The sequence below is a fragment of the Lepisma saccharinum genome, chromosome 4 (genome assembly GCF_977018435.1).
Source record: "Lepisma saccharinum chromosome 4, izLepSacc3.1, whole genome shotgun sequence".
Taxonomy (NCBI): domain Eukaryota; kingdom Metazoa; phylum Arthropoda; class Insecta; order Zygentoma; family Lepismatidae; genus Lepisma; species Lepisma saccharinum.
In genome coordinates, this window is record NC_139232.1 from 35,942,381 (window position 1) to 35,969,759 (window position 27,379).

Genomic DNA, 27,379 nt, shown 5'->3' on the forward strand with positions numbered 1-27,379 from the left:
TAGTCATTCAATTCTTACATCTGTGTGTGATAAAAAAAAAAAAATCATGGAGTCATATTAATTCACACCGAATAAAGGTATGAACACGTTTTGAGATGCACTTTTATTCCATGCTGTAAATATTATTTTTTTCTACATTCAATCTTGTAATACAGCACACAAACCTTTGTACTAGTATTTTCAAAGCTTCAACACTGAATGATACTATTTTCCAAGTAAAAGTGAATATTGTATTTTGATATTTTCAAACATTGTAGCCTTTCGCTTTTCATTATTATAATTATTATATTATGATTTGCAGATTATTGCCTGAAGAAATAAAATACAATATTTTCACTTGCAACAAATATAACAAAATAGACTGAATGCTGTGTGTGTGCGTGTTGTAAAAGTGTCAAAATCACATACTTTATAGGTAAAGGTAAAAGGGTAAAATTCCCCATGCATAAGGCACATTTAAGGTATGTGGGGGTAGGGCCTCACACATTCTCGATCTCGGCCATTTTCGAGGGGATGTGATCAGCAACATGCTCCAGCTGCCTTTACCACCAAGTAACCATTGATTTGAGGCTGGGGAGCCCCAGAGACACTTTGTGAGGGGAGAAGGTTAGAAAAATACAGACCTTAGATCACCCACCCCAGGAATCGAACCTGGGTCTCCCACGTGACAGTCAGATGCCCTTTTACAAAATCATTCAAATGCCAGAAACACAAATTGCTGTCCGGAGACTGCAAGGGAACTGTGCTAAGAGTTCCACTCTTGAATTTGAATTACCTGATGATATTTGGGATTCATAATTTTAAAAAATCTCAAATAAAAATAAAACAGACTGCTTTTTTCACAGTTAAGTTGCTATATTACAACAATGTAACATTGACAACATCCATTATATAAGGGATTCTTTTTGTTTAAAAAAATTACTAACCATTGTTATAACTGTATCTTTAGTCAAAATGAAAATAAATGTCTGATGAAAGGAGCGTGTGTTCTCCTGAAACGTCACAAAGAAAAACTGTTTTCTTATGCTTGTAATAACCATAAACTACAAGAAAATAATTTTATAATGCAAGCAATGCGTACATACAAGAAAAACTATTATTCATCTATTACGGGGAGAGAGGTACGTACATTCCAGAAATATCAAATCAAGATTCAAACAACACTTCAGAGAATCAGATTTTTGAGAAGATGCAAGTTAAACAATATAGTGCCAAATTTTTTGAAGTGGAAAGTTAGAACTCGTAATACCTACACCAGTGAATTTAAAGGCAAGCTACAAATGTTAATGATAGGACGACTAATGAGGGACTCGTACGCAGAATTGGACAGCCTTTCTCGAAAGACATATGATCTCCACATCACATTGTCAAATTCTTTGCATCCACTCATATGGGATAAAGTAAACAGAGCTACACAACAAGTTGTAGAACACTACAGCAAGCTTTCAGAAAGGAGACTTGATATGAAATTCTACCAGCTAATTCAAGAAGAACAAGTTATATACAACAACAATGAAAGAAGAGAAGCAGTTAATGTCACTGGTGAAATAGAAACTAAGAACATTGACAACAGATTATTTATAAATCTTACGGATATTGAGGTACCTGATGAGTATATACAAATTTTTCAATTCGGAATGAAATTTTCAGTTGATAGTGCTTATATACACAAGGAAGATTTTGTGATTTCAATAGAAAAAGCACTGAATTTCTTAGATGATGAGGAGGAAAAGAGAAAATTACGAAGTCTCACACATGATGCTCTTGATGAACGGTTAAGTTTTGAATACAACAGAAGAAATAACAGAGGTCCAAAATACACAGAACGAGAGAAAGAGCATATAAGGTTGGGGAAAAAAGTTCATGGTTTCAAGATCTGGTTGAAAGAAAACAACATTTTCTTAATAAAATCGGACAAGGAAAATAAACCTGTCCTTATCCGAATTAAGGACTATAAAAAAAAAAAGGGAAGAATGTTTCAAGAACTACATAATTTGTATTCATGTCCAGATATTATAAGAATAATGAAATCAAGAAGACTTATGTGGGCAGGCCATGTGGCACGAATGGGAGAGGAAAGAGCAGTTCACAGGATTCTTGTTGGGAAACCTGATGGTAAGAGACCTGTAGGAAGGCCAAGACGAAGATGGAGAGACAACGTTGAGATGGACCTAAGGGAAATCGGTAGGGATGGAAAAGAGTATATAGAACTTGCTCAAGATAGGGAAAGATGGAAGGCCTGTGTTGCTGCAGCCATGAACCTTCGGGTTTAAGAAGGCTAGAGAGTTAGTTAGTTAGTTAGTTATGTTTCAAAGTAAACAATTTCACAGAAACCTCTCGAAACCCTATAAATAAAATAATAAATGAGGTAAAGAAAGTAATTGAAAGCAGTATCACGATACCAAGAGAAATGAAGAAAAAACTCATTGTCAAAAATTCAACCCTGCCGATTGCCTTTGGACTACCAAAAACTCACAAACCGGGAACTCCAATACGACCCATCATTGCAACTTTCACACATCCTGCATACAAACTATCCAAATATTTAGTTCAAAGACTTGCTATAATTAAACAACAAACACCATTCAGTGTTAAAAATGCATATGAAGTGAAACAGAAACTAAAAAAATATTGTTTGGAATAATGAGTATCGTATTGCAAGTTTTGATGTTGAAAATTTATATCCTAGTGTCCCAGTAGAAGGTGCCACAGATGCATTACACAGATGGCTTATTGAGATGAAGGTTAACCCAGTAGAATCATGGGAAATGGTTCGATGGTTTACTGTATGTGCAAATTACAATTACTTTATATTTGATGGCAAAATCTATCAGCAAAGTAATGGTCTATCAATGGGAAAACCAGTATCCGGAATCATCTCCAGCATTTTCCTTCATTACATAGAATCTCCAATTGTTAATGCGATAGGTGCGGATATCAAACTCTACATCAGATATGTAGATGATGTGCTAATTATTGCTAAAAATGATAACACCATCATGGACGTATTTAAATTACTAAATGAATCACATCGTCGCATAAAATTCACTTGCGAACCCATGAATAACAATGTAATTTCTTTCCTTGATCTGCAAATTAAGACAACTGACTCAACAATTCAAACATCAGTCCATAGAAAAAATTAGCGGGTGAAAAATACATCCATGCCAATTTAGAACATTCGCGTATAACAATGGATAACATATTTTTATTTTTTTTCCTGAGAGCACAAAGACTATGTTCTAATAATGAGGATATCAAAAATGAAGAAGAAAGGCTTTTTAATATAGCAAAAGAAAATGGCTTTCACACTAACAGAATAAACCAAATCAAAAAACAAGTCGCAAGAAAACTAAATGAAAAGAGAAATACAGACAAAGATGAAAAATCTGTTGAAAAGAAATTTGTGTGCATTCCATTCCACAAGGGATTCTCACATAAAATTTTTTTTAAAAGTTTTGATTTCAAAATTGTTTTTAAATCACCAAGAAGTTTGGAATGTACATTTAATGAATTCAAAATGATAAACTCTCTACCAGATGTGGAAACCACAGGAATATATAATATAAGTTGTTCATGTTCAAAGGATTATGTGGGACAAACAGCAAGGAAAATGGCAATAAGATGGCACGAACACGATTTGGACATTATAAATCTAAACCCAAGAACAGGTTTGTCAACTCATATCATCGAAGAGAAACATTTTATTAAAAAGAGAAGGGTTTTAAAAAGATTAACGGGAAACACAGAGTTGAATGTCTGGGAAGCTTCGTTCATTGCAGAAGAACACTGGAATAAATTAAATAATGAAAATGGTAACATAGATCCAGTATGGAGTTTTCTTTTTCACAAATGGAGTAAGCCACCATCTTTAAAATTTAATGTAACAGAAAACATCAAGAGACTTTGTGAAAACAATGATGAATTTGAATTACCTGATGATATTTGGGATTCATAATTTTAAAAAATCTCAAATAAAAATAAAACAGACTGCTTTTTTCACAGTTAAGTTGCTATATTACAACAATGTAACATTGACAACATCCATTATATAAGGGATTCTTTTTGTTTAAAAAAATTACTAACCATTGTTATAACTGTATCTTTAGTCAAAATAAATGTCTGATGAAAGGAGCGTGTGTTCTCCTGAAACGTCACAAAGAAAAACTGTTTTCTTATGCTTGTAATAACCGTAAACTACAAGAAAATAATTCTATAATGCAAGCAATGCGTACATACAAGAAAAACAATTATTCATCTATTATGAGGAAAAAATCAACATGTAAAACATAAAGTACGAAAATTTAAGTAACATTTCATAGGGAAACTGGTACTATAGAATATTTCAATTATCTTCCACAATCTGCTGTTCTTTTGACTACCTCTTACTTATATCATGTTATATACACTGTGTGCCCATTGAATTATGACCACCGACCTAGTAGTGTGTTGAGTCACCTTTTGCTTTTATGACAGCAGATATCCTACGTGGCATGGATTCTACAAGACGTCTGGAGTACTCCACAGGTATTCATAACCATGTTGAGTCCAATGCAATCTTGAGTGCAGGGACTGAGTGTTCCTCAAACCAATCCTGAATCACGCATGTCTAATGACATGCTGCATTATCATCCTGGAAAATACCAGAACCATAGGGGAAAAAATGGAACATAGTAGGCATGGACGTCAGCAGGGGGGGGGCAGGGCCCTCCCCCCCTGGAAATTGACCAACTTGCTGTTTAGAAACTTGCGTTTTAAATTAAATTTTGTGCTAGATATTTTTCATCAATTAAATATTTTTTTCATTCATCCCCATTGTCAGACAAACTTACAAAAATAGTCAGTCTATATGTATTACCGTATTAAATGAGAAATGTTCCGGCGAATATGCAAAATAACACGAGTTTTGAGTGATTTTTCTTAGTGTGTCTATAGAGATAATTTAACATGAATTGTAACTAAGTGAAGCAGAATTATTTTCCTGTAGTTTACGGTTATTACAAGCATAAGAAAACAGTTTTTCTTTGTGACGTTTCAGGAGAAGCGTGTGTTCTGAAACGTCACAAAGAAAAACTGTTTTCTTATGCTGGTAATAACCGTAAACTACACAATAATTCTACAATGCAAGCAATGCGTACATACAAGAAAAAGTGAAGCAGAATGTTCAACAATTAAGTCTATATTCATTTTAGGGTATTTTTCGAAGGAAAATAAAATGTTTTCATAGAACGCAAAGGTAGATTGACTAAAATATTCCTGCCTACATCTGTTAATTAACATATTTGGTTTACAAATATATTTTATCCATACAAATAATTAAAGGCAGCAAGATTTCTAATCTCTGTATGGTTCATCATGCACCCACCTCCCCGTCATTCCATGACAACTGGACTGGCCCGAAAAGGGTTGTTTGGCTTTTCCTGGTTCTAAATTTTGCACCGGGGTGAAAGTTGACTTTTGTTCTTTCCTTTGTCGTGTCACTTCCGAGTAGTTCATGTTCATGACAAGTGCATGTAATTGTCCTTGATTTGGTGCCGTTTTGGAAGGCAGTGCCAGTGATTTTTGTAAGACAATAGAAATGGACATTAGGAAATTTTTCAAACATCTAAGAACAGTGTCAACAAAACACATTGTTGGTTCATTGGGTTCTTCGAGCGAAAATGTAACAGCTAACGCCGGCTGTGTCAAGGAAAGTGTGTGTGGAGGGGAGAGTGTCCAAGTGTGTGGCCTCAACGGAAGGGAGTGAATTACTACTAAACAGTGCAATATCTTCTGTTGATAGCATAAACTGTAAGTATGATGTAGGGCGATATTTGATAATATCTTCTCACAGTGAATTAACTGACGGCGATAAAAAATGAAGTTAATAGCTGAACCATGGGCACCAAGTTCTTCATACGACTTTCGCAGTGATTTGGCTGAGGGACAAAAGCGTCCGTTTTTGTTCAAGTGGCTTGAACAGTACAGTTCTTGGCTTGTGTACTCTGCAAAAGAGAGAGGTGCCTTGTGTCAACACTGTATTGCATTGAGACCAAGTCTCCATCGAGGAGTTCAAGGTGCCTTTATTGTGAGGGCATTTGCAAAATTAAAGATATCCACGAAGCGTGTAAAAATCACATGGCATCTGAGTGACATAAGGAAGCTGTAGAATGCTCCCAGAATTTTGCAGAAACAATCAACAGTATGCAGGACACCATTATAGAACAGATTTATTTGGCTGTTGCTGATAAAATTAAATCAAACAGAGAGGAACTGTCTCCAATTGTATCTTCAATCATCATCTGTGTCACACATGACCTACCGATGCGAGGAAATTCTTCAAACACTTGTGTTTTACATGATTTGCTTGAATTTTTCTGTGTTAGGCGATGAAACAGCAGACATTTCTGGCACAGAGCAGCTTTCCCTTGGACTTCGGTTTGTGGATGAGAATGAGAATGAGCTAAAAGTACATGAAGAATTTATTGGATTTATGTTGTTTGACGAACTACATGCTGAAGCAGTAGCAGGAACCATTCTGTCTTATCTATCCAAGGGAGGTGTTGACATGTCCAAGTGTGTAACTTTAGGATTTGATGGGTGTTCCGTAATGTTCGGGAGGATAAATGGTGTGAGGAAAATTATTCAGGACAAATATCCTCATGCTTTATATTTCCACTGTGGTTCGCATAGACTTAATTTTATAATTAATGATCTCAATGATGTCAGTGAAATATGGAATACATGCGGAACTGTAAAAGAAGTAATTAACTTTTTCCATGAACGGACTTTGAGACATAAGCTGGTCCCCAACATTCCGATGCTATCGGATACTAGATGGTCGTCAAAATACAAAAAGCATTCTTCTCTTTGCAGAAAACTTCACTGTAAATATTGAGGCACTAGAGCAGCTTAGTAACAATGGAAATTCAAAAACAAAACACAGGGCTCACCATCTATTCTGTGCTGCAACAACCCCTGTTTTCATTGTAACTTTGAAAATTGTAGCAATGTACAGTGGTGCTTTAGAACCAATCACAAATATTCTCCAGTGTGTCCATTGATATCAATGGAGTTTGGAATCATCTGAAGGAGCTTATGGAAGTTTTCATTAAGCACAGACATGAAGCAGAACAGCAGTTTGAAAACATCCTCCAACAAACACAGGAAATAGCAGCTAGCGTTAATGATGAGATAACTCTTCCACGACAAGCAGTTCGACAGTCACACAGAGCAAACCATGTAGCCACATCGCCAGACGTTTATTACCGGGTAGCAATTTATATTCCATATTTGGACTCACTCATTTCATCATTACGCACACGGTTTTCAGACAGAAGTGATGTAAGCTACAATTTCCTCCAGCTACATCCTCAAAATATGAAAACTTTATCCGCCAGTGAATTTAATAGAATTATTGCAGAAATTCAGGAATTACAATTTTGTGAATGAAGCAAAATGCTGGTATGATTATTGGCAAAACAAGTATGAACAAGGGAATGCCAAAGACAAAATTGAATACATTGACATTTTGGAGCAAACGAAGCTTTTTTACCCCGCTGTTTCAAAGGCCGTAAATATTGCTATATCACTGCCAGCCACAACTTGTACAGTGGAAAGGTCATTCAGCACATTGAGGCGTGTGAAAATGTGGTTACGTGCAACGATGTGCAATGACAGGCTCGATGGCCTCTGTATGATGAGTGTCAATCGTAGCAAAATACAAAAGGATAAGGAAGCATTTGTGGCAAATGTAATAACAGCATTTGCTAGGGAATCACCAAGGAGATTGCAGTTTCTTTTTCAAGACTAAGGTAAGAATATTGATTTTCATATCTTCATTAAAATAGAAATAACTTCCACTTTCAATGTTATACTATAACAATTGCTATTATTGCACTGTCTGTTTGCAATAAATGGAATCTTTATTGTCAATATGTACTATAAATAACATTCAATAAATGAAGAAACAGAAATTAGCGTACAAGGACGAAAAATTGGGCCATAACTGGGCCCCCTGCGTAAAATCCTGCGGACGCCCATGATAGTGGGTTGTGCTGTGTCTGCTAGGAGATGGCGATAGGACTGCACAGTGCAGTGGTGCTCTACATGTTCCAATGGTCCAAGTTCTTGCCATGTGAACATTCCCCACACCATACAGCCATCGCCACCGGCCTGCACCCTTGACATTGTAAACACATTCATGTTGTTTACTCCAAACCTCACACAACCATCCACAGAATGCACTAAAAACCGAGACTCATCGAACCAAAATATCTTCTTCCAATCTTGCACACTCCAATTCACGTGCTTTTGCACCACATGCGTCGTTTGCGCTTGTGCTCTCGTGTCAGGAGTGGATGACAATGTGGTCATCTGCTTCCCTACCCCATACCTGACAGTGTGCGATAAATGGTTCTGGTAGATACTGTTCCTGGTTGATTTGTTTTGTATTCAGATGTCAGTTGTTGCACTGTGGTGTGTCTGTTGGCTTGGACGAATCGTTGTATCCTCTGCTCACCTCTTGCATCAATCTTCCACTGCTCCATACAGTTCTGCTGCTGGGATACCATTTGACCATGTTGAGGCCACTCTTGGAACACTTTCACTACCACCGATCTTGAACACCCCATCATAGCAGCAGTTTGTGAAATGGATGCACCAGCTCTTCTGGCCCTGACGATCTGACATTCGGCAAACTCTGTCAGGTCCTTACATTTCCTCATTTAAAAAGAAAAATACTATGTACTGAACTCACGATACAGTATTTGTGCACAACACATCAGCTAGCAGCAACCTCTTGCCAACACATCATCAACAAACAACTTTCATTGCGTGCAGCGGTGGTCATAATTCAATGGCCACATGGTGGGTGTATAATGTAGAATGCAACAAATGCAAAACCAGAAATGTCAACTATCATAGGTCTTGTAGCAGTTTCATTTAATAGGTTTGTTGACATTTCTGCAGTTTCCTTTCTTTCCCTATTTTCTTTCCAGACTGCAGTTGAAGCTATAAGCAACATACGCACAGTTGTCAGCCTTGGCAGGGAAACAACATTTCATCAGCAATACATGAGAAAACTTGAGAAGCCCCACAATCAAGCAGCAAGAAAAATTCATCTCAGAGGAGTGATATTTGGTCTTGGCCAGTCGATGCCTTTCTTTGCATATGCAACTGCTCTTTACTATGGAGGATACCTTGTAGCTCATGAAAATCTCCATTATAAAAATGTCATAAAGTAAGACACATTTTTTGCAATGGTAATACTATTGAAAATATTATAATTCAAACTTAACCAGTACTAATGTATTTGTATCAATCAATATCAGCCAGTTTGACTTTAACTGATAATACAGTTACCAAATATGAGTACCAAGTCTTGCATATACTGTATATTTACTAGTAAACATACCACATTATAATGCTCTAATAGTTCTAAATGTTCTCTATATTGGATTGTACTGAAGTTAAGTTTTTCTATAAGTCTGAACACTTGTTGCATGTTATTGCTAAAAATTCACCAGTTCCACTATTTACTAGAAAGAAATATGGAAAAAGTTCTCCTTTCTCTTGTAACGTGATAGTCGCGTGCGTGACAATAAGGTCAAGATTTTTGAAAGGAAGGTGCAGAGGTCCGTGGAAAATTCAATCACTCGCACGATAATAGAAGTAAAGAAAAAACTATCACTTACAATAGTCAGGAGGGCTTGTTGAGGCTAATGACAGTATTTTGGACCGTCGCCTCAGTCTCCGCAGAGAACCAACTTGACACAAAAAAAAAGGAAAACAATTTGTCAATAACCAAACTTGAAAATATCGTAGTCAAATTAAGTCGCTTTCTCAATCAATGAAAGTAAATCGTCTGTTCATCCAAGCATGGTCTTCCGATCACGTTTTAGTCAAAAATGCTCTAATGCAATGGATTCAAATTTTACAGAGTAAGGGATAATTATTTACACTTAATTTAATTTGTTGAGTCAACTCAAGATTTATTACGCACTACCTCGCAACGCAGAATGGCAGGCGTTTTCCAAGTGTAACATATACATATACTATTCACAACAATTATTTCGTTCCTTCCGTAACAATAACTAATTAAAAGTTACTAACAATTCTTCGTTACTGGTGGCACAACAAAAAAAAAATATAACCGGGAACAAAACCCAGTGACTATCAATGACGTAATAATGCAATATATTAAAACAGGTCAAGACAAAACTATGATTGCATTTTTTACACTACTCTTTCGTTAATTGCTAGTTATTCCAAAGAAAAAAGACCACCCGTTTTGACATTACATATTACTTTGGTGCTCATGCTAAACTCATTTGATATATTGCGTGAAAGTTATGTCAACTCGTGATTCTGGTTTTTTTGTGGGAGGGGGAGGCATTAAGCTATTTGTACGAGTTGTCCGCGTGCAAGGTAAATTGAACGATTAATCCTTCTTTGTTACTTTAAGCAAAAACGGGGGGAGGAGAGAGACGTGCCCAAGCGACACTTTCTTTCGTCACTGTATCCACGGTAACATTGCGACGTCTATTCACAAAAAAGAGTGGGAAAGAGAATTTGTAATTGTTTTACCCGTAATTCGCTCTTCGCACTTCGTGGCTTACTTATTGATTCAGTTTATCATTCCGTGTCGAAAGTAACGGCAAGAGAGTCAAAATGACCTTCTCGTCCAAAAAAAACACACACTTTCACACTTCACTTATGAAAAGAGTCATTGGCTACATACCTCAGCCTCGTCGCAATCGATCCACCATGCTAACTGAACAATCCCTCTGGATCAAGCGAACTCTGGGACGTCGTCAAATCGGTCGCTTCTCGTATTCGTCAAATACTATGGTCGTGTATTTATTCTCATCCTTCCTTCTCAGTTGTCGATCCAATTGTCCTTCGTACTTCAGATTTCTACCAGACGAAACTAACAAGTCGTCCTCGGTGAAAAATGCTTAATGGGGAAAGCAAATTCCATTTTCGCCATCCACGTAATTTGACATTCCTGTATTTCCAAAAGACTCCAATCGCTTCTGACGTATTTGCACTAAACGCGTGCGAACCAACGTTCCTTCGTAATGTTTGACGAAATCAAGTACTTGGCGAAATCAAAACTGCCGTCGAGAGAGAGAAAGGGAGAGAAGCACACTGAGTTCTGCGAGCCGCTGCTTCTCCCGTAATCTACTACGTCACGTCAGGAATCCCTCGCGGCTCGCGAGCTGATAAGGAACTGCTGCTTTTCGTCGATGCTGTTCGTAAGGCGAAAAATGCACTAGAGACCTCTAGCGGTCAATCCATTAATCTTGAAACCAGACAGACGCGAAGCGTACCGGAGTAACATGAGGAGAAATGTGACGATATTCGATGCGGGATTTTTTCACATTGTACTTAAAATCGAGTTCGCATAAAAAATCGTCACAAACTCCCCTGCCTTGCGAAAAAAGGAGAAAGACACCAATAAGGCTCAGAATTCATAACATGGCCTAACCGCAATAGTATCGCACGAGCACCAATTACAAAATAACCCCTAACTATATTAAAACATTTATATATATACATGATATAAACAAGTTAACCTTGATGAAAACACACACATGAAAACCAGACAATAATTAAGTCAAAACACCCTCAATTTTTTTTTTTTTTTTTGACACCAACACCTGACTGCCTACAGGAATTATTACTTGAAAGACCAGTTAATCTCTGAAAAAGGCAGTGGACAACATAGAGATTAGTAATTGCAATGATTGAAATACATTAGATAAATAAAGTAATAAATACAATAACATTGATATAAAAAATGGAAGTGAATGATCGATTGCAATCTAAAAAATGGGAATGAACAAATGGTATAAAACATTTAACAATTTAAGAATGTGGTAATACATAATATCAAAATTTGCAACACCTAATTACCATAGGCGCCAATAGAGTCTATAATGGGGCGCACAGAATTGCCTTCGAGAAAAGAAAAAATAGGGATATATGAAACGTAGCACTTAATTTTGCGGAGAAACTGACACTGGAACAACGATCAGATATGCCCTTACAGGTCTAAGATATTTGCGACGTAGACGGAAATATATATATATGTTGTTGCACGGGGATAAGTAATCATCCTTATGATGCCTCAATTCCACTGATTCCGAGATGTTATATAATTGTGAGGTTCCTCAAAAACCATGAAAAGAAAAAAAAATGAAATACATTAGAAGAGAAGAGGAGAAGAAAAAACAAAAAGATAGGAAAGAGGAGAGGAAACCAAAGGGAGGAAAGGAATACTGCGAGGAATAAGAGCACCAATTACAAGATATTTGAAACAAACAATCCCAAAAATATACATATACTGTCAAACGGGTATAGAAATTGACATCCAAATTTACTAAATGAAGTTAAATTATAACTTTAGTAATGAATCATTGTTTGCTTTACTTGATGAAGATTAATGAATAAATGTTTTTAACATACTCCAAGTAAGAATACAAAACTGTGAATAAACACATAGTAATAAACAAGATATAAACAGTACACTTGCAGTAGAAAACCTTAACATTCTAGTACATAACAACACTTATCATACCATACCATACATGTGAAAGTGAATGCATTGGTTACCTTGGAACAGCCAGATTACGAGAATGGGGATCATGCTGGGAGGAACGACGGCGGCAGTGAGACGTGGAATGTCCACTTCTGTGGCAAAAGTTGCAGTAAAAAGAATGAGATTGACGCAGGGGGCGATTTAAATTCTGTCCTTCCATAGGATGCAGGACAGAAGCTAGGTGTGTGTCAGACAAGTCAATATCCGGTGGAGGATCATCCCGAATATAATAAGGTTTAAGATGAGATATGTGAATCTTGCGAAGAAAAACTTCGGTTTCGGGATCGACTAGGAGAACCGTTACTGGACCTAAAAGCTTAAACACTTTGGCAGGACCAGCCCATCGTTGTTGAAGTTTGGCGGTGATGTTCTGGAAGGCCTTACTCTGAGGGAAGGTTTTATAGAGAACCATATCTCCTACTTTAACTGAAGAAGGCTGTCTTTTAGGGTCATATCGATCCCGCCGTGTGGCCCAAGACTTTTGTAGGTGATGAAAAGCTTGAGCCCAGCATTTTGCGCGGTCGGCCGAAGGAGGACCGGCCAAGTCGGAATCAGATGTGAATTCCCAAAAGAAATTCATAGGGCCATCAATGTCTCGTCCGAACATTATTTGTGAAGGTGTAGTTTGAATGCTCTCCTGTACTGCGGTATTAAACGCAAAGGAAATAGCATGTAAATGGACGTCCCATTTGGTATGGTCATCCGAATGATACGCTATCAAGGAAGCCTTGAGATTGCGAATAAATCTTTCTGCCAATGAAGGATTAGGGTAATAGGAGCTAGTATAAATATGTTTCACCCGAGCTTCAAACAAAAAGGAATTAAAGTGACGAGATCGAAAATAAGAAGCATTATCCGACACCAGTTCGCAAGGAGCCCCAAACACAAGAAATAAGGAGCGAAGCTTATCTACTATCTGATTTGATGTGGGTCCCCGAAGAGGATAAAGAGAAACCCATTTTGAAAAGGCATCTACCACTACTAGAATATAAGAGTGGCCCTTTGACGAACGCACAAGAGGGCCAACAAGATCAATATATAGGCGTCGCCAAGGATGTTTTATGATCTCAGATGACAAAAACCCCGGAGGCTTTCGTATGGCCAATTTGGCCTTTTGACAAATATCACAAGACTTGACATAAGCTTTAATATCTTGAACACAGGATGGCCACCAAAAGACTGACATTATTTTCTTAGTACACTTTTGAATACCCAAATGTGAACCTCCCATAGGCATATCGTGATAATAGCGACAAATCAGGTGTTGAAGAGTGTGGGGCACAACAACTAAGGAAGCTGTAGAGCGTGGGGGTTGCCAAACAAGTAGGTCATGATACAGAGCATAATGTTTATATTTTTGTCCTGCACGTAATTGTGTTACTATTGGTTGTAAATTAGAATCTTTTTGTTGAAGATCAAGAATATCGGATTTACTAAAGGGGATAATTTGGAATTTAGGTGCCGCACAAGCAATAGAGGTAACAGGTAAGGGAGAAACCTGGAATTCCTCAGGTGAGTACATTCGTGACAAACAATCGGCAACAGGATTAAGTCGAGAGGCGATATGCTCGACGGAATACGAAAATCGCGACAGGTACAGCAACCATCGCCCAAATTTGCCATATTGCTCAGGATGTCGTAGAAGCCAGGAAAGAGCCTGATTATCGGTCTGAAGAGTAAAATGCTTTTCTGTTAAATAAGTCTCGAACTTTTTGAAACCATAAACGATCGCACAACATTCGGCCTCGTATATGGATTGTCGACGTTCTAAATCGGTCCGCTTACGGGAAGCAAAAGCAATAGGGCGTAAAGACCCGTCAGGCATACGTTGATTAAGAGTAGCCCCTAATGCCAATCCCGAAGTGTCACATTGGAGGACAAATTCCTTGGAAAAGTCCGGTAAAGCTAAAACCGTATGTTCAAGGAAAACCTGCTTAAGGTGATCAAATTGTTGTTGGTCACTCTCTGACCATACGAAGGCTATGCCCTTTTTCTTTTTATCTGTAAGAAAAGAAGTCAACTCCGAATAAGATGGGATGAAACGGGAATAGTACCCCAATAATCCAAGAATACGCTGAACAGCTTTAAGGTTCTTAGGGGGGGGTATGTCCTGAATGGCGGATATACGGTCGGGATCCAAAACAAGTTGTCCCTCACGTAAAATGTATCCCAAGTATTTGACTTCCCTTTGCATCCATTTGGACTTAATGGGATTAACAGTTAACCCAGCTTCCCGAAATGCGTGAAGAACCAATTGAAGATGTTGCAGGTGAGTTTCCTCATCCGGACTAAAGATCAAGACGTCATCGGCATATGTGACCAAGAATTTAAATTTAAATGGACCCAAAATTTTATCTAAGGCACGTGTCAAAAGTTGAGTACCCAGATTGATACCAAAGGGAACCCTGGTATACCGGTATTGACCGAAAGAGGTGACAAACGCCGTTAAGTCTTTACTGGGCTCATCTAACCTTATCTGATGGAAACTTTGACAGAGATCCAAGCAAGAAAATACCCGAGCCGATTGTAAATGTTGAAATATCAAATCAATACGGCTTTGTGGAAAGTTGTCATAGGCGATGAGTCTATTTAGATGCTTATAACTACATACCAGGCGATGTCCACCATCCTTCTTGTCTACAAGGAAACAAGGGGATGCGTAAGAAGAGGCGCATTCCTCTATGATGTTCTGATCCATCAACTCTTGAATTTTTTGACGTAGAATGGCCGTTTGTGTAGGATTTAACTGAAAGGGCTTAGAACGGAAGGGAACATTAGTGATTAAAGGAATAGACACTGGTTCCAGTGTACAACTGCCAACACGTTCTGTGACCACATCATCATATTCATGTAATAAACTTGTTATATTAGAGGGAACGTCAATCAAATGAGGAGGGTCATCGTCTTCCGGAGACCGTGCCTGGTGTAGCGTGGTGGGAGGTACAGACGAGGCGAAAGGAATGGGATCAGTGGAATAGGGAAAAGAAACGAGTAAATGTTCAAAGGAAATAGTACCCTTGGAATAGGAAAAAAAATCTGAACCAAGGATAACAGGAAAGGGTAAATTTTCTGAAATCCAAAAATTCCATTTCCAGGACAAACCCTGTAGCTTCAAGGTCAATACCACACTTGTGTCAAGGCGTATGGCCTGACTATTGACCGTTTGTAACGTACGAGTAGTGTCTTTACAAACGGGGGGTCTGGGGCGGAAGCTGGCCAAAAATCCCCTCGCAATCAAGGACACAGAACTTCCTGAATCGAGAAGAATGCGACTCGGTGTAAAATTCAAAGTGGCATTGATAATCGGCACAGCTGTCTCAATAATAGTCAAAGGGTGTTCAATATGCGTTAAGGTGGTAGCCGCTGGTACCGAAACTTGTTGGGAGCCCAACTGTGAAAACGAAGGATTCGGTAAAATACCACTAGTCCGTGGAACCGCGTAAGAGGGAAAATCGTCTGACATATCCAAGGTTTCTGAAAGGGGGGTAGGAGAAGGGAATGCAGGTCTAGTTGGAGGTGAATGTTCTACAGAGGCAAGCAACAGGGTTGGCGGTGAGGCACCCGAGTGTGAGGTGTTTTCCTCCGCTTGTTGCCCGACGCGACGTAATTCCATGGGCCATATTTCTCGAGATAAACTTATAAAATTGACCATAGAAGTGGGCCGATTAAAACCCATTAAAAGTAGACGGGTGGCATCCTGTAAATTCAGCAGAACCGATTCCAAAAGACTTGATTCGGTCCAATCAATGGGTAATATGTGAAAAGCGTCAAAAATTTCATGCAAATAGCTGGAAAGAAATTCATCAGTTCTCTGAGGACGTGTTAGATATTTGTTCAGTAAGATCTGCAATGTGGAAAAGGGGACCAAACGATACCAAATAACTCGTGTAAAGGTTGGCCATGGAAATTTCTCAATAAGAGAATTGTACCAAACTTCCCGAAGTACTCCCTTAGTGGATGAAAACGCCATTAGCAATAAGGATTCTAAATCCAAAAGATTAAGTTTAAAGGTTTTATATATAGTGAGCAAAAAATGAAACAATTGGTCAGGGTCTGAGCCGTCAGTATACGGTAAAGCTTGTAAAAGTTCTGTTGCTGCGGAATATCTAATGTGGTTTGTAACATGTGAATAGTCGGGGGGTAAGAAAAGTTCTCTAGGTGTATGAAAGTGCGGGGTTTGCTGAAAGGGGGGAGGTTGTATATTTACAAGCGGAAATGGGAAGGTCGACGATCCATACAAATTGCCATGTAGAGGGGATGACATGGTGGAAACTACTTTGGAAATTTTTCCTAAACTCAAAAGGGTAAATAACCAAAACAAAAAGGTAACTGGTCCTAACACATACGTGGTAACAATACTGAACTGCAACATAAGGAAATATAGATATGAAAATATATATATATATATATTTATATTTTTAATCAACTGCCGACCTTTTGTGAAACAAATGAGCTCTCCCAAATAGTACACGACCAGAAGTCCTGGGAAAGGGAAGGGGAAACAAAAGTTCCTAAAAGGGGGGGTGGGGGGGAAAAAATTTTGTAAAAAAAAAAGGGGGTGAATCCAAACTTTTCTTACGTTTAACGCGTAAAGCAGAAAATGTATGTATACAGAACCAGATCTGCTACCAAAAACTTTGTAACGTGATAGTCGCGTGCGTGACAATAAGGTCAAGATTTTTGAAAGGAAGGTGCAGAGGTCCGTGGAAAATTCAATCACTCGCACGATAATAGAAGTAAAGAAAAAACTATCACTTACAATAGTCAGGAGGGCTTGTTGAGGCTAATGACAGTATTTTGGACCGTCGCCTCAGTCTCCGCAGAGAACCAACTTGACACAAAAAAAAGGAAAACAATTTGTCAATAACCAAACTTGAAAATATCGTAGTCAAATTAAGTCGCTTTCTCAATCAATGAAAGTAAATCGTCTGTTCATCCAAGCATGGTCTTCCGATCACGTTTTAGTCAAAAATGCTCTAATGCAATGGATTCAAATTTTACAGAGTAAGGGATAATTATTTACACTTAATTTAATTTGTTGAGTCAACTCAAGATTTATTACGCACTACCTCGCAACGCAGAATGGCAGGCGTTTTCCAAGTGTAACATATACATATACTATTCACAACAATTATTTCGTTCCTTCCGTAACAATAACTAATTAAAAGTTACTAACAATTCTTCGTTACTGGTGGCACAACAAAAAAAAAATATAACCGGGAACAAAACCCAGTGACTATCAATGACGTAATAATGCAATATATTAAAACAGGTCAAGACAAAACTATGATTGCATTTTTTACACTACTCTTTCGTTAATTGCTAGTTATTCCAAAGAAAAAAGACCACCCGTTTTGACATTACATATTACTTTGGTGCTCATGCTAAACTCATTTGATATATTGCGTGAAAGTTATGTCAACTCGTGATTCTGGTTTTTTTGTGGAAGGGGGAGGCATTAAGCTCATTGTACGAGTTGTCCGCGTGCAAGGTAAATTGAACGATTAATCCTTCTTTGTTACTTTAAGCAAAAACGGGGGGAGGAGAGAGACGTGCCCAAGCGACACTTTCTTTCGTCACTGTATCCACGGTAACATTGCGACGTCTATTCACAAAAAAGAGTGGGAAAGAGAATTTGTAATTGTTTTACCCGTAATTCGCTCTTCGCACTTCGTGGCTTACTTATTGATTCAGTTTATCATTCCGTGTCGAAAGTAACGGCAAGAGAGTCAAAATGACCTTCTCGTCCAAAAAAAACACACACTTTCACACTTCACTTATGAAAAGAGTCATTGGCTACATACCTCAGCCTCGTCGCAATCGATCCACCATGCTAACTGAACAATCCCTCTGGATCAAGCGAACTCTGGGACGTCGTCAAATCGGTCGCTTCTCGTATTCGTCAAATACTATGGTCGTGTATTTATTCTCATCCTTCCTTCTCAGTTGTCGATCCAATTGTCCTTCGTACTTCAGATTTCTACCAGACGAAACTAACAAGTCGTCCTCGGTGAAAAATGCTTAATGGGGAAAGCAAATTCCATTTTCGCCATCCACGTAATTTGACATTCCTGTATTTCCAAAAGACTCCAATCGCTTCTGACGTATTTGCACTAAACGCGTGCGAACCAACGTTCCTTCGTAATGTTTGACGAAATCAAGTACTTGGCGAAATCAAAACTGCCGTCGAGAGAGAGAAAGGGAGAGAAGCACACTGAGTTCTGCGAGCCGCTGCTTCTCCCGTAATCTACTACGTCACGTCAGGAATCCCTCGCGGCTCGCGAGCTGATAAGGAACTGCTGCTTTTCGTCGATGCTGTTCGTAAGGCGAAAAATGCACTAGAGACCTCTAGCGGTCAATCCATTAATCTTGAAACCAGACAGACGCGAAGCGTACCGGAGTAACATGAGGAGAAATGTGACGATATTCGATGCGGGATTTTTTCACATTGTACTTAAAATCGAGTTCGCATAAAAAATCGTCACACTCTATTGCATAGAATCTAAATTAAACATGTGTAAGGCATAATCAATATCGGTATTTTTTTCTATTTATTTCCATAGAGTTACTGAAGCACTTTTCTTCTCCACTATGATGGTTGGACAAGCACTTGCTTTTCTTCCAAATTTTAAGGATGCCAAACTTGCGTCAGGAAAAATATTTAAACTGATCGACAGGAAACCACTTATATCCAGCTCTTGTGAAAAAAAGTATATTTGGGTAAGACAATCATTATCTCTCAAATGTTCACAAGCAAGATTTTATTTGTATTGTAATAATGTTTTGGACTCGAGCTTATTGATCTGAGACAAAAAAATATCTAACTTGATGACTTTCTCTATCCTACTTATGGAAACATTTCTGCTTTGTAGTAGTTAAATCAGATACATTTTGGTTAGCTTTGTAGAAACGTTTACAAAATAAGTAGTATTAAAATTGATGTAATCTATCATTCCTCACAAGTGTCTTTTCCCCACAGGATTGTGAAGGTGATGTGTCTTATTCAGGAGTAGAATTTTTTTACCCAAATCGTCCAGGTGCAAATGTTTTAAATGGACTTGATCTGGAGGTGAACCAAGGCCAGATGGTGGCACTAGTAGGCCCTAGTGGCTGTGGGAAGTCTACATGCATTCAGCTACTAGAGAGATTTTATGATCCAGTTGCAGGAACGGTGGTAAGGTCAATCCAACATCTGTTTCTATCTTCGTTTTGTGTATTTTTACTGAACCACACTTAATAGTGAGACACTAAGTAACTTCTTCAACCCTTTCTGCTCATAAAAACTTGTTTCTTCATTTCCAGAAATTATTGTTCAAATTTGTTTTGAATTTTCCTGATTTTATATCCCTCTCTGGCTCTTTCGGCAAGGTGGATGAATTATGATCTAATGAAGGGGCAAACACAAAAGAACACCCATGCCCAGACTGGAATTCATACCTAGAACATTTGGGAAAATCGTGTCATGTTAGCTTTGGCAACTAGAAGACAGCTTTGACTCTCATTAATCTCCTATTTTACAACCAAAACTAGGTTATTTTTGGGCATGAACCACTATAAACTATGTACTTCTCTTATAATTCAAAGCTAATCATGTCCATGTGCAAGGTGGTGGTGACTCATATGCAACTGTTAAAAATATAAATGCTAATTACTATTTTATGTGCTCCATTATTTTTAATTTTAATTTCAGTTTGTTTTTCTTTTGTTTTCCCACACACATTTGAGTTATACGTTTGATCAGGAAGTTTCTATTGTTCAACTGACTTATGTTGTCACATGCCAGGCATAGGAAATGGTAAGTTTGTAATTTTTTAGTTTCTCGTTCAGTTGGTAAATAATTACACATGGAGCAAACTCAAATAACAACCTTATTTCACATGAATAAATGCAAAAAAAAAGTATATATGTTATTGCAGATAATATACATACAAAATTAAATTACCATAAGAAAAGTGATTTATATTTGTATTTTTGTTTTTAGTATCACTTTGTATATTTAATTAATTAATTAAAGGAACTAGGCAAAGTTTGTTCTTATATGTGTATTTTTGTGCTTTAGTATCGCCTTTCTGTCTCTTTTAGATAACAGAGAGAATAAGGATGAATAATTATTACAAGAAATTGACAACTTATTATTAGAGGCATGCATATTTTGTTTTTGACGAAAACACGAAATTTGAAATAACACATTGTAATGTTCATTTTTCATGTTTCTGAAAGATGTGAGGTGCATTTTTCTACCTTGTTTTGTCACGAAATAATGTGAAATCGACTCTTAAACACGAAATTTAGAGTTTATTTACCGACGTGACACTTTCTGCAGTCAGAATTATCCTCTCAGTTATGCAATTCATGGAAAATTGATTAATTCTGCTGTAAATATTTGAGAAGCAAAATGGATCCCTTTATACAGGAATACACTTAATTATGATAACGACATATATGTGCTATTAGAAGGGCTATGTTTATTTTGTGTAGCTTTTTCACCACTATAACAGCAAAATTTTATTTTATTTACCGCTATTGAACCTGAAATTGACTGTTTTTGTACCGAAATTTTGCTTTTATATTTACCAAAAATATGTGCCTCTACTTATTATTATTAGCATTTGTCTCAGTCAGGACCATAATTTAAGATTTTGTAAATATGATGTATTTAACAGAACTAAGTTGATAAAGATAATGGTCAATATTTATCAAAGTTCTGGTATCTGATGGGAGTTTGACAAAATTCCTGGAAAACATTCCAAACGTTTGAATATCCTGGAAATGATATCAAAATGTGCTAATTTTGTAATAAAGACACTTATCATTAATATTGTAATTATCTCCTATATGTAAAGTGAGCAAATATTTTGGAAGTCAAAGTGGGAGATCTGATGCATACAGCTGAAATCTTCATAAATTAACATCATTCTACATTATTTACAGTGGTAAGAAAATAAACTATAACTGATTACTAACATTCATTAATAGACACAAAGTTCAAAAATTCAGAGAAATGTATTTAACATTAAAATACCAGTGCACAGAGTAAGGTAATTATTTCAATGTTGGGGTACTTTACATAAAATATTTCTCGAATGACAATATCTGTCTTGAGCAAGTGGGTATGTTTTTAGGAAATTATGAAATGAACAAGTCTGGGTGAAATTATGCTCATCATTATAGCTTTCAGGTTATCCAAGGACATTTAATTTTTCCAGATGTTCACACTTTGATGGTCAGCAAAAACACATTTTCTGCAGGAACACTGACTGGTCCCTTGGAGATAAATACTCACTGTGACTTGGTGTCTCACATTCTTAAGATTTCATGGAGTCATTCCATGCAGAAACTTGGCCATCAGGCACATACTTTAACACAAAACCAAATTCATTAGAGATGTGTCTTATATTCTATGGGGGGGAAAAAATTGTGGCACTAAAACCCATGCTGCATTGTACAGTCATGGACAGTTCTGGGTTGTAATGATTGCATTGTGCATTAATGGGATAATTACAACCCAGAAGTGTCCGTAACTGTACATCCAACCATACTGGAATTTGCTTGACTCAAAAAATAACATTTCAATCACTGTCTTACATTCAATATTCTCCTCACAATTGGCATCAATGCCAGCCATCAACTTTATCGATAGCCTAACAACTGATGTCCGCAAACATACAGAAGTCCTGTAATGCTTCTACTCACACAGGATAGGTGTAGAAGTATAAATAAATATATCTTCACAACTATTGTTTCGATATCCACAGGCAGACAGTCACTAGCAGTGTGAATTGCATTGTGCACAATCTATGCACACATCCTACACCAACCAGATCTCTTTCCAAAAAAAGTGTACATGTTACTGGTCCATTTCCTTGATGTATCACTAAAATTAGTACTAGTGTTTTCTCCACAGAATGACAAAACTTAGTGACTTTGTTTATTGCATGTATAGTGGGATCACAAGCAGAAGGAGCTGTGCAGAACCATCTATCCTGTGCATCGTATTCATGTGTGCAGGGGAGGGGTAGTGTGTGCTTCATTATGGCAAGGAAGGGAAGATGTGTGAATGCTTTTGGCCAAAGGTTCTGTTGTTTGTGGGCACTCAATAATAACCTCCTCCAGGTTAGTTACCCATAAATCTGATGTTGAGCCTGAAGGTCCAAAAGTTCCACTTGCACACTCTCATATGGAGCAAAAAAATGGACAATTTTATCTTCCGTGGCTTGAGGCATCTGTTGACAAAGCCACGCACTTTGGACCACATAAATGTTTATTCAGTTGCCCTTGTGAAAGAGGTGCAATACAGTTAATGATTTTGTGTGCCCACATCCAAATTGCAACGTGCTCCAGTTGGACACCAGTCGTCACAAAGTTAGTCCGCTACTCCTTTAGTCGGGAACATGAGAATCTGCAAATCATCAGGGCTTGCTGGGTAGAAAAGAAACACAACACTGTTTTCAAAGTTAAAACGCAGTTTTATAAACGCGTATATTTCATAATCACTTACCAGTACAACACTAGAACATTCACTACTAACGTTGGTATATTCCCTCACATAAAGCGAAAGTCAAAGAACATAATTAATTGTTTACTTTCAACTTATCGGCAAGAAGAAAACTCGAAAAACCAAAAACTATATTTCAATTCTCCCCCGTTTCCAAGTTCTTATTATTCCTCACCTTCAATTGTTTTTCAAACTCAGTCTGTCGTCAGGTGAGAAACATTCAGGTTAGTTCACTTCCTCGGCTGAGATTAGAAAGTGACGTCAACACGAACAGATTTTGACGTATTTATAAACATATATAAAAGTTATATACAACTGATATACAACTGTATCAGTCTAACTATAATTATCTGTGACAACTTGCACATTATTTGAAATAACAAACATTTTAAAAATCTTAACTTCTTATAAATATAAAATCTTAAACTCTCAGGTTCGTTACAAAATTTAATCTCAAACACTTCAAAATGAGTGTAGAGTGTAGATAACATTGTGCAACAAATTGTAACTTTTTTTCTGTATCCTGCATGAAAGAGTTCTTCTTAAAGATTTTGACTTCCAGAGTTCGAATCTGGAATTAATTTTGCTGTATCACCCAAGGTTTTTCTGAAATACTGAAATGTGTCTCACCATGAAATTCACCCATATAAGCCTTTCAAGCAAAATGTCTGAATGAGTCTCACCTGGAAATTTATAATGTAGAAAAGCAGAAGTTATAAATAACTGAATTTGATGTAAATCATGTATTTCAGAAGCAGTGGCGACAATTTGGAGGGGTAGGGCATGATGGGGCAGTAGCCCCCAATTTTTGCCACTTTTTCACCAGCAATATGCTAAACCTTATCTACCAAGGGAAAGAAAAAACTGTTCTTGCCACCCTCCCCCTCCCTCTAGTTTTGAAACACACTGTTCAGAAAGGTAGTTTCAGACTAGATGTTTCAGAAGATCTGAAATGCACGTCATGGAACTGCACAGAGAAACTCAGGAAAGAAAACACATATCCTATTCTTTCATAACTACTTAATTGCTTCTCTTTACCTCAAAATGCATATCATACATTAAAAGGATATACAGCGTGAGAACAAAAACACTCCCTGGTTTTGAAAGGGTATAACTTTAATACCAAAAAGTAGTATTCTACAGAAATGTTCACAGTAGTTGTAAAAACTCGTAAAGTTTTCGTGGTGTTCATTGGAATTACAAATGCTCAATGTGCACGGCACCTGTTACGCAGGAAACATCGAGACGATAATCCAGCTCCAACCACACCTTCTCAAGCGTATCTGGTGTGATGAAGTTGACAGCTGCACTGATGCGTTCCTGAAGATGATTCAAGGTTGTGGGTAGTGGAGGTCCTTCACGAACCCCCAAAGGAAAAAGTCATAAACTGTCATGTCCGGTGATCGTGGGGGCCACTTGCATAGATTTTGATCATTGGGTCCAGCTCATCCTATCCAACGGTGTGGGAGGTTGTCATTCAGAAAGCTGCGTACAGATTGATGCCAGTGTGGGGGCGCTCCATCTTGTTGTAGAATGTAGTCACCTCTCTCTGGAACAAGTTGAGGAATTAACCAGTCACGTAGCATTGTTAAGTAGCTTTCATTTGTGATTGTTGGCCCCTCAAAGAAGAACGGACCATACACTCGACGCTTCGACACTGCACAAAAAACATTCACCTTGGGTGAGTCACGTTCCACATCAAGAGTGGCATGCGGATGCTCGCTTCCCCAGATGCTAACATTATGCCTGTTCACTTTTCCACTCAAGTGGAAGGTCGCCTCATCACTAAAAATGATCTTTGTCAGAAAGGTTTCATCGTCCTCCATTAAAGTGTGGATAGTCTCGCAAAACTCACGTCGCTTTACCTTGTCTTGGGGTCAATCCATATGAAATCATACCAACTGGTTGCTTGACCATTTTTAAAAAAGTTTATTTTTTGAGTGGTGTGAGCCTCATATATTGACAGTTCAGAACCACTCTTATTTTATTTTTACTATCACCGATTTGAAGATGGCGGGCATTTTTTTATCATGGCGCGCGTCATTTTCTCCATTCGTAAGCATCAGCAGCAACTTTTTTTTCTCAGCTCTGGTAAGTCCTACGACAATGAGACAAAATCTGTGATGTTAAGCACATTATAGGCTACAATTATATTTCTGTGTAATTTTCTAAATATTATTCCCTCATAATAAATTTTAAGGTTAAAACTGTGTATTTTAATCGCTCAAAATGACATTTTCGGACATTTTTTGGGGGGGAAGGCAGTTTGTTTGATACTTGGATTTTTTTGTGCAAGTACCTGTGTACCAATAGAGTACGTCAAAATTATTTGAAGCTTGAGACTTTAATATTTTTTTTTCTACAGGGTCATAAACATGTACTTTTTGTTAAAAAAAATCCAAGTTCAGGGTTAAATATCTCTGGTGGGCAGTTGTTTAAAAATCTGAAATTTGTACACAATACAGTACTTCAGGATAAGTAACTTCAGTAAAAAATTTGAGTTTGAGATTTAATTGGTTTAGGAGATACAAAACTCGTGAAGAATTCAACATTTTGCATTAAATATGGCATGCCTAATTTAATTTCTTATTAACATTTTGTGTTGAAATTCTGCAAACTGTAATTTGGAATGTCAATGAACAACATTACAATCCTGAAATGGCTCTGCAATAAAGTATATATACGAGGGCGTGCTGAAAAGTAACGCTTCCTATGTTTTTATTTTCTTTGTTACCTTGTAAACGCATTTTGGATTTTGAGCAACCATACATTGCACTTATAAGACTTTCCAGCTTCTCCATTGCAGGTTTCAAACTTCTATCGCCAGGGGGTGCTGAACTATTGCGAGGAAAATGGCAGCATGTAACCATGCAATGTTGGTGAAGCGCCTGAAGTAGCGTGCAGTGATCGAGTTTCTAAACGCAGAAAATGTGCTACAAATTGACATTCATCTGAGACTGAGGGAATATTATGGGGATGAATGTGTTAGACATCAGTACTGCGCGATCTTGAGTTTATCATGCTCTTAAAGAAAACCTCAGCTGAACACGAATCCGATGACCTCCATCAGTTCTAGTTCCTGGCCTTTCACTCCATTCTCTCACATAGCTGAGATTTTTTCAGCTGTGGGTTTTCTTTAAGAGCATGATAAACTCAATGCCATTTTCGATGTTACTGCCCTCTAGCTACCGAATTCACAACTAGCGATTCTGAAAAGAAAGATATTAAAATATTTTGAGTTAACTGAGCTTTGGATATCAATTTTATCAAAATATTAAAGTAACTATTAATTTTATGACATCTTGAAACCAGGGAGTGTTTTTGTGCTCACGCTGCATATTTTTAAAGCCCTGTGGATAATTGCTCTTTCAGACATGTTTTAATTTTTAAAAGCTTTGCAGGTTTACCAATTACCAACTGTTTTTATATAATCATACATTCTAAGCAAAACAATGTGACAGGTTTGCATGATATTTGTACTAAAAACAATTAAAAATTATGTAATTGTAAATGAATGAAGTGTTAAGAGGAACTGCGTAATCTTTTTACCCATTCACTCTTTTGTCCTTTTTCTGAGATGTCACATGAAACATCACCTGCGCCTAAGTCAATGTTTCTAATGTAGATTGTCTTGGATGAATCTGCGAAATGAGACCAGTCTTCTGACTTGTACTTAAGTCCCAATACTGCCATCAAACCGCCACCATCATTTCAGCATGAAAAACAACCATAACAAGATAAAATATGTCTAAGATCTTTCTCACATTTCATAGAGTTCTTTACAGCCTTCCCTATCATCCCTACATCCTAGAAAACAGAATTTCTGCCTTGATTTTTCACAACTCCAAGTCTCTGATAAGATCACTTACTGTGGTTTATCTACATCTTGCACACTGTCTGGTTCAAGTTCTATGGGTTCGAAATCAGTTTTTATTTTCACAGAATTGTGGCTTTTTGGGTATGGGGAGTTCTGCAGAATGTCGGAGAGGATGAATTGATGATTGTGGGTCATGATAAACGATACCCTGCTTCAAATTAGACATGTGCGACTACAGAGTCACAGGGGCATTCTTATTTTGGTCAAGCTGTATCAGTGGAAAACATGGTCCCTTGGTGCCTGCCAAATCCTAGGGATAGGAAATGGCATTGCTATTCCATGTAGGCATATTCTAGTAACTGTACAAGACAAATAACGTATTTGTGGCACCAGGTCAACAATTTTACATCCGAAATAAAGGTTGTAGGCCTTATAATTGGAATAATAGTTCTCCTCTGTGTTTCCAACATAAACTGTCCACAAA

The 27,379-nt window shown here is 37.5% G+C and overlaps 2 protein-coding genes across 5 annotated transcripts in view; one reads left to right on the forward strand and one right to left on the reverse strand.

The window, feature by feature from the left end:
- LOC145986417 (centromere protein S-like) overlaps positions 1-27,379 on the reverse strand; it is a 710,010-nt gene that overhangs the window by 639,179 nt on the left and 43,452 nt on the right. The window lies entirely within an intron of this gene.
- The window catches only part of LOC145986415 (multidrug resistance protein homolog 49-like), a 137,128-nt gene that overhangs the window by 92,505 nt on the left and 17,244 nt on the right, over positions 1-27,379 (forward strand). For all 4 annotated transcript variants that reach the window (XR_014441591.1, XM_083120402.1, XM_083120403.1 and 1 more), the window contains 3 exons: positions 8,979-9,220; positions 19,147-19,303; positions 19,563-19,757. Coding sequence is in view for 3 of the 4 variants with exons in the window: in XM_083120402.1 (XP_082976528.1) it covers positions 8,979-9,220; positions 19,147-19,303; positions 19,563-19,757 (594 nt within the window). In the remaining variant the exon portion in view is untranslated. The remainder of the gene's footprint in view (positions 1-8,978; positions 9,221-19,146; positions 19,304-19,562; positions 19,758-27,379) is intronic.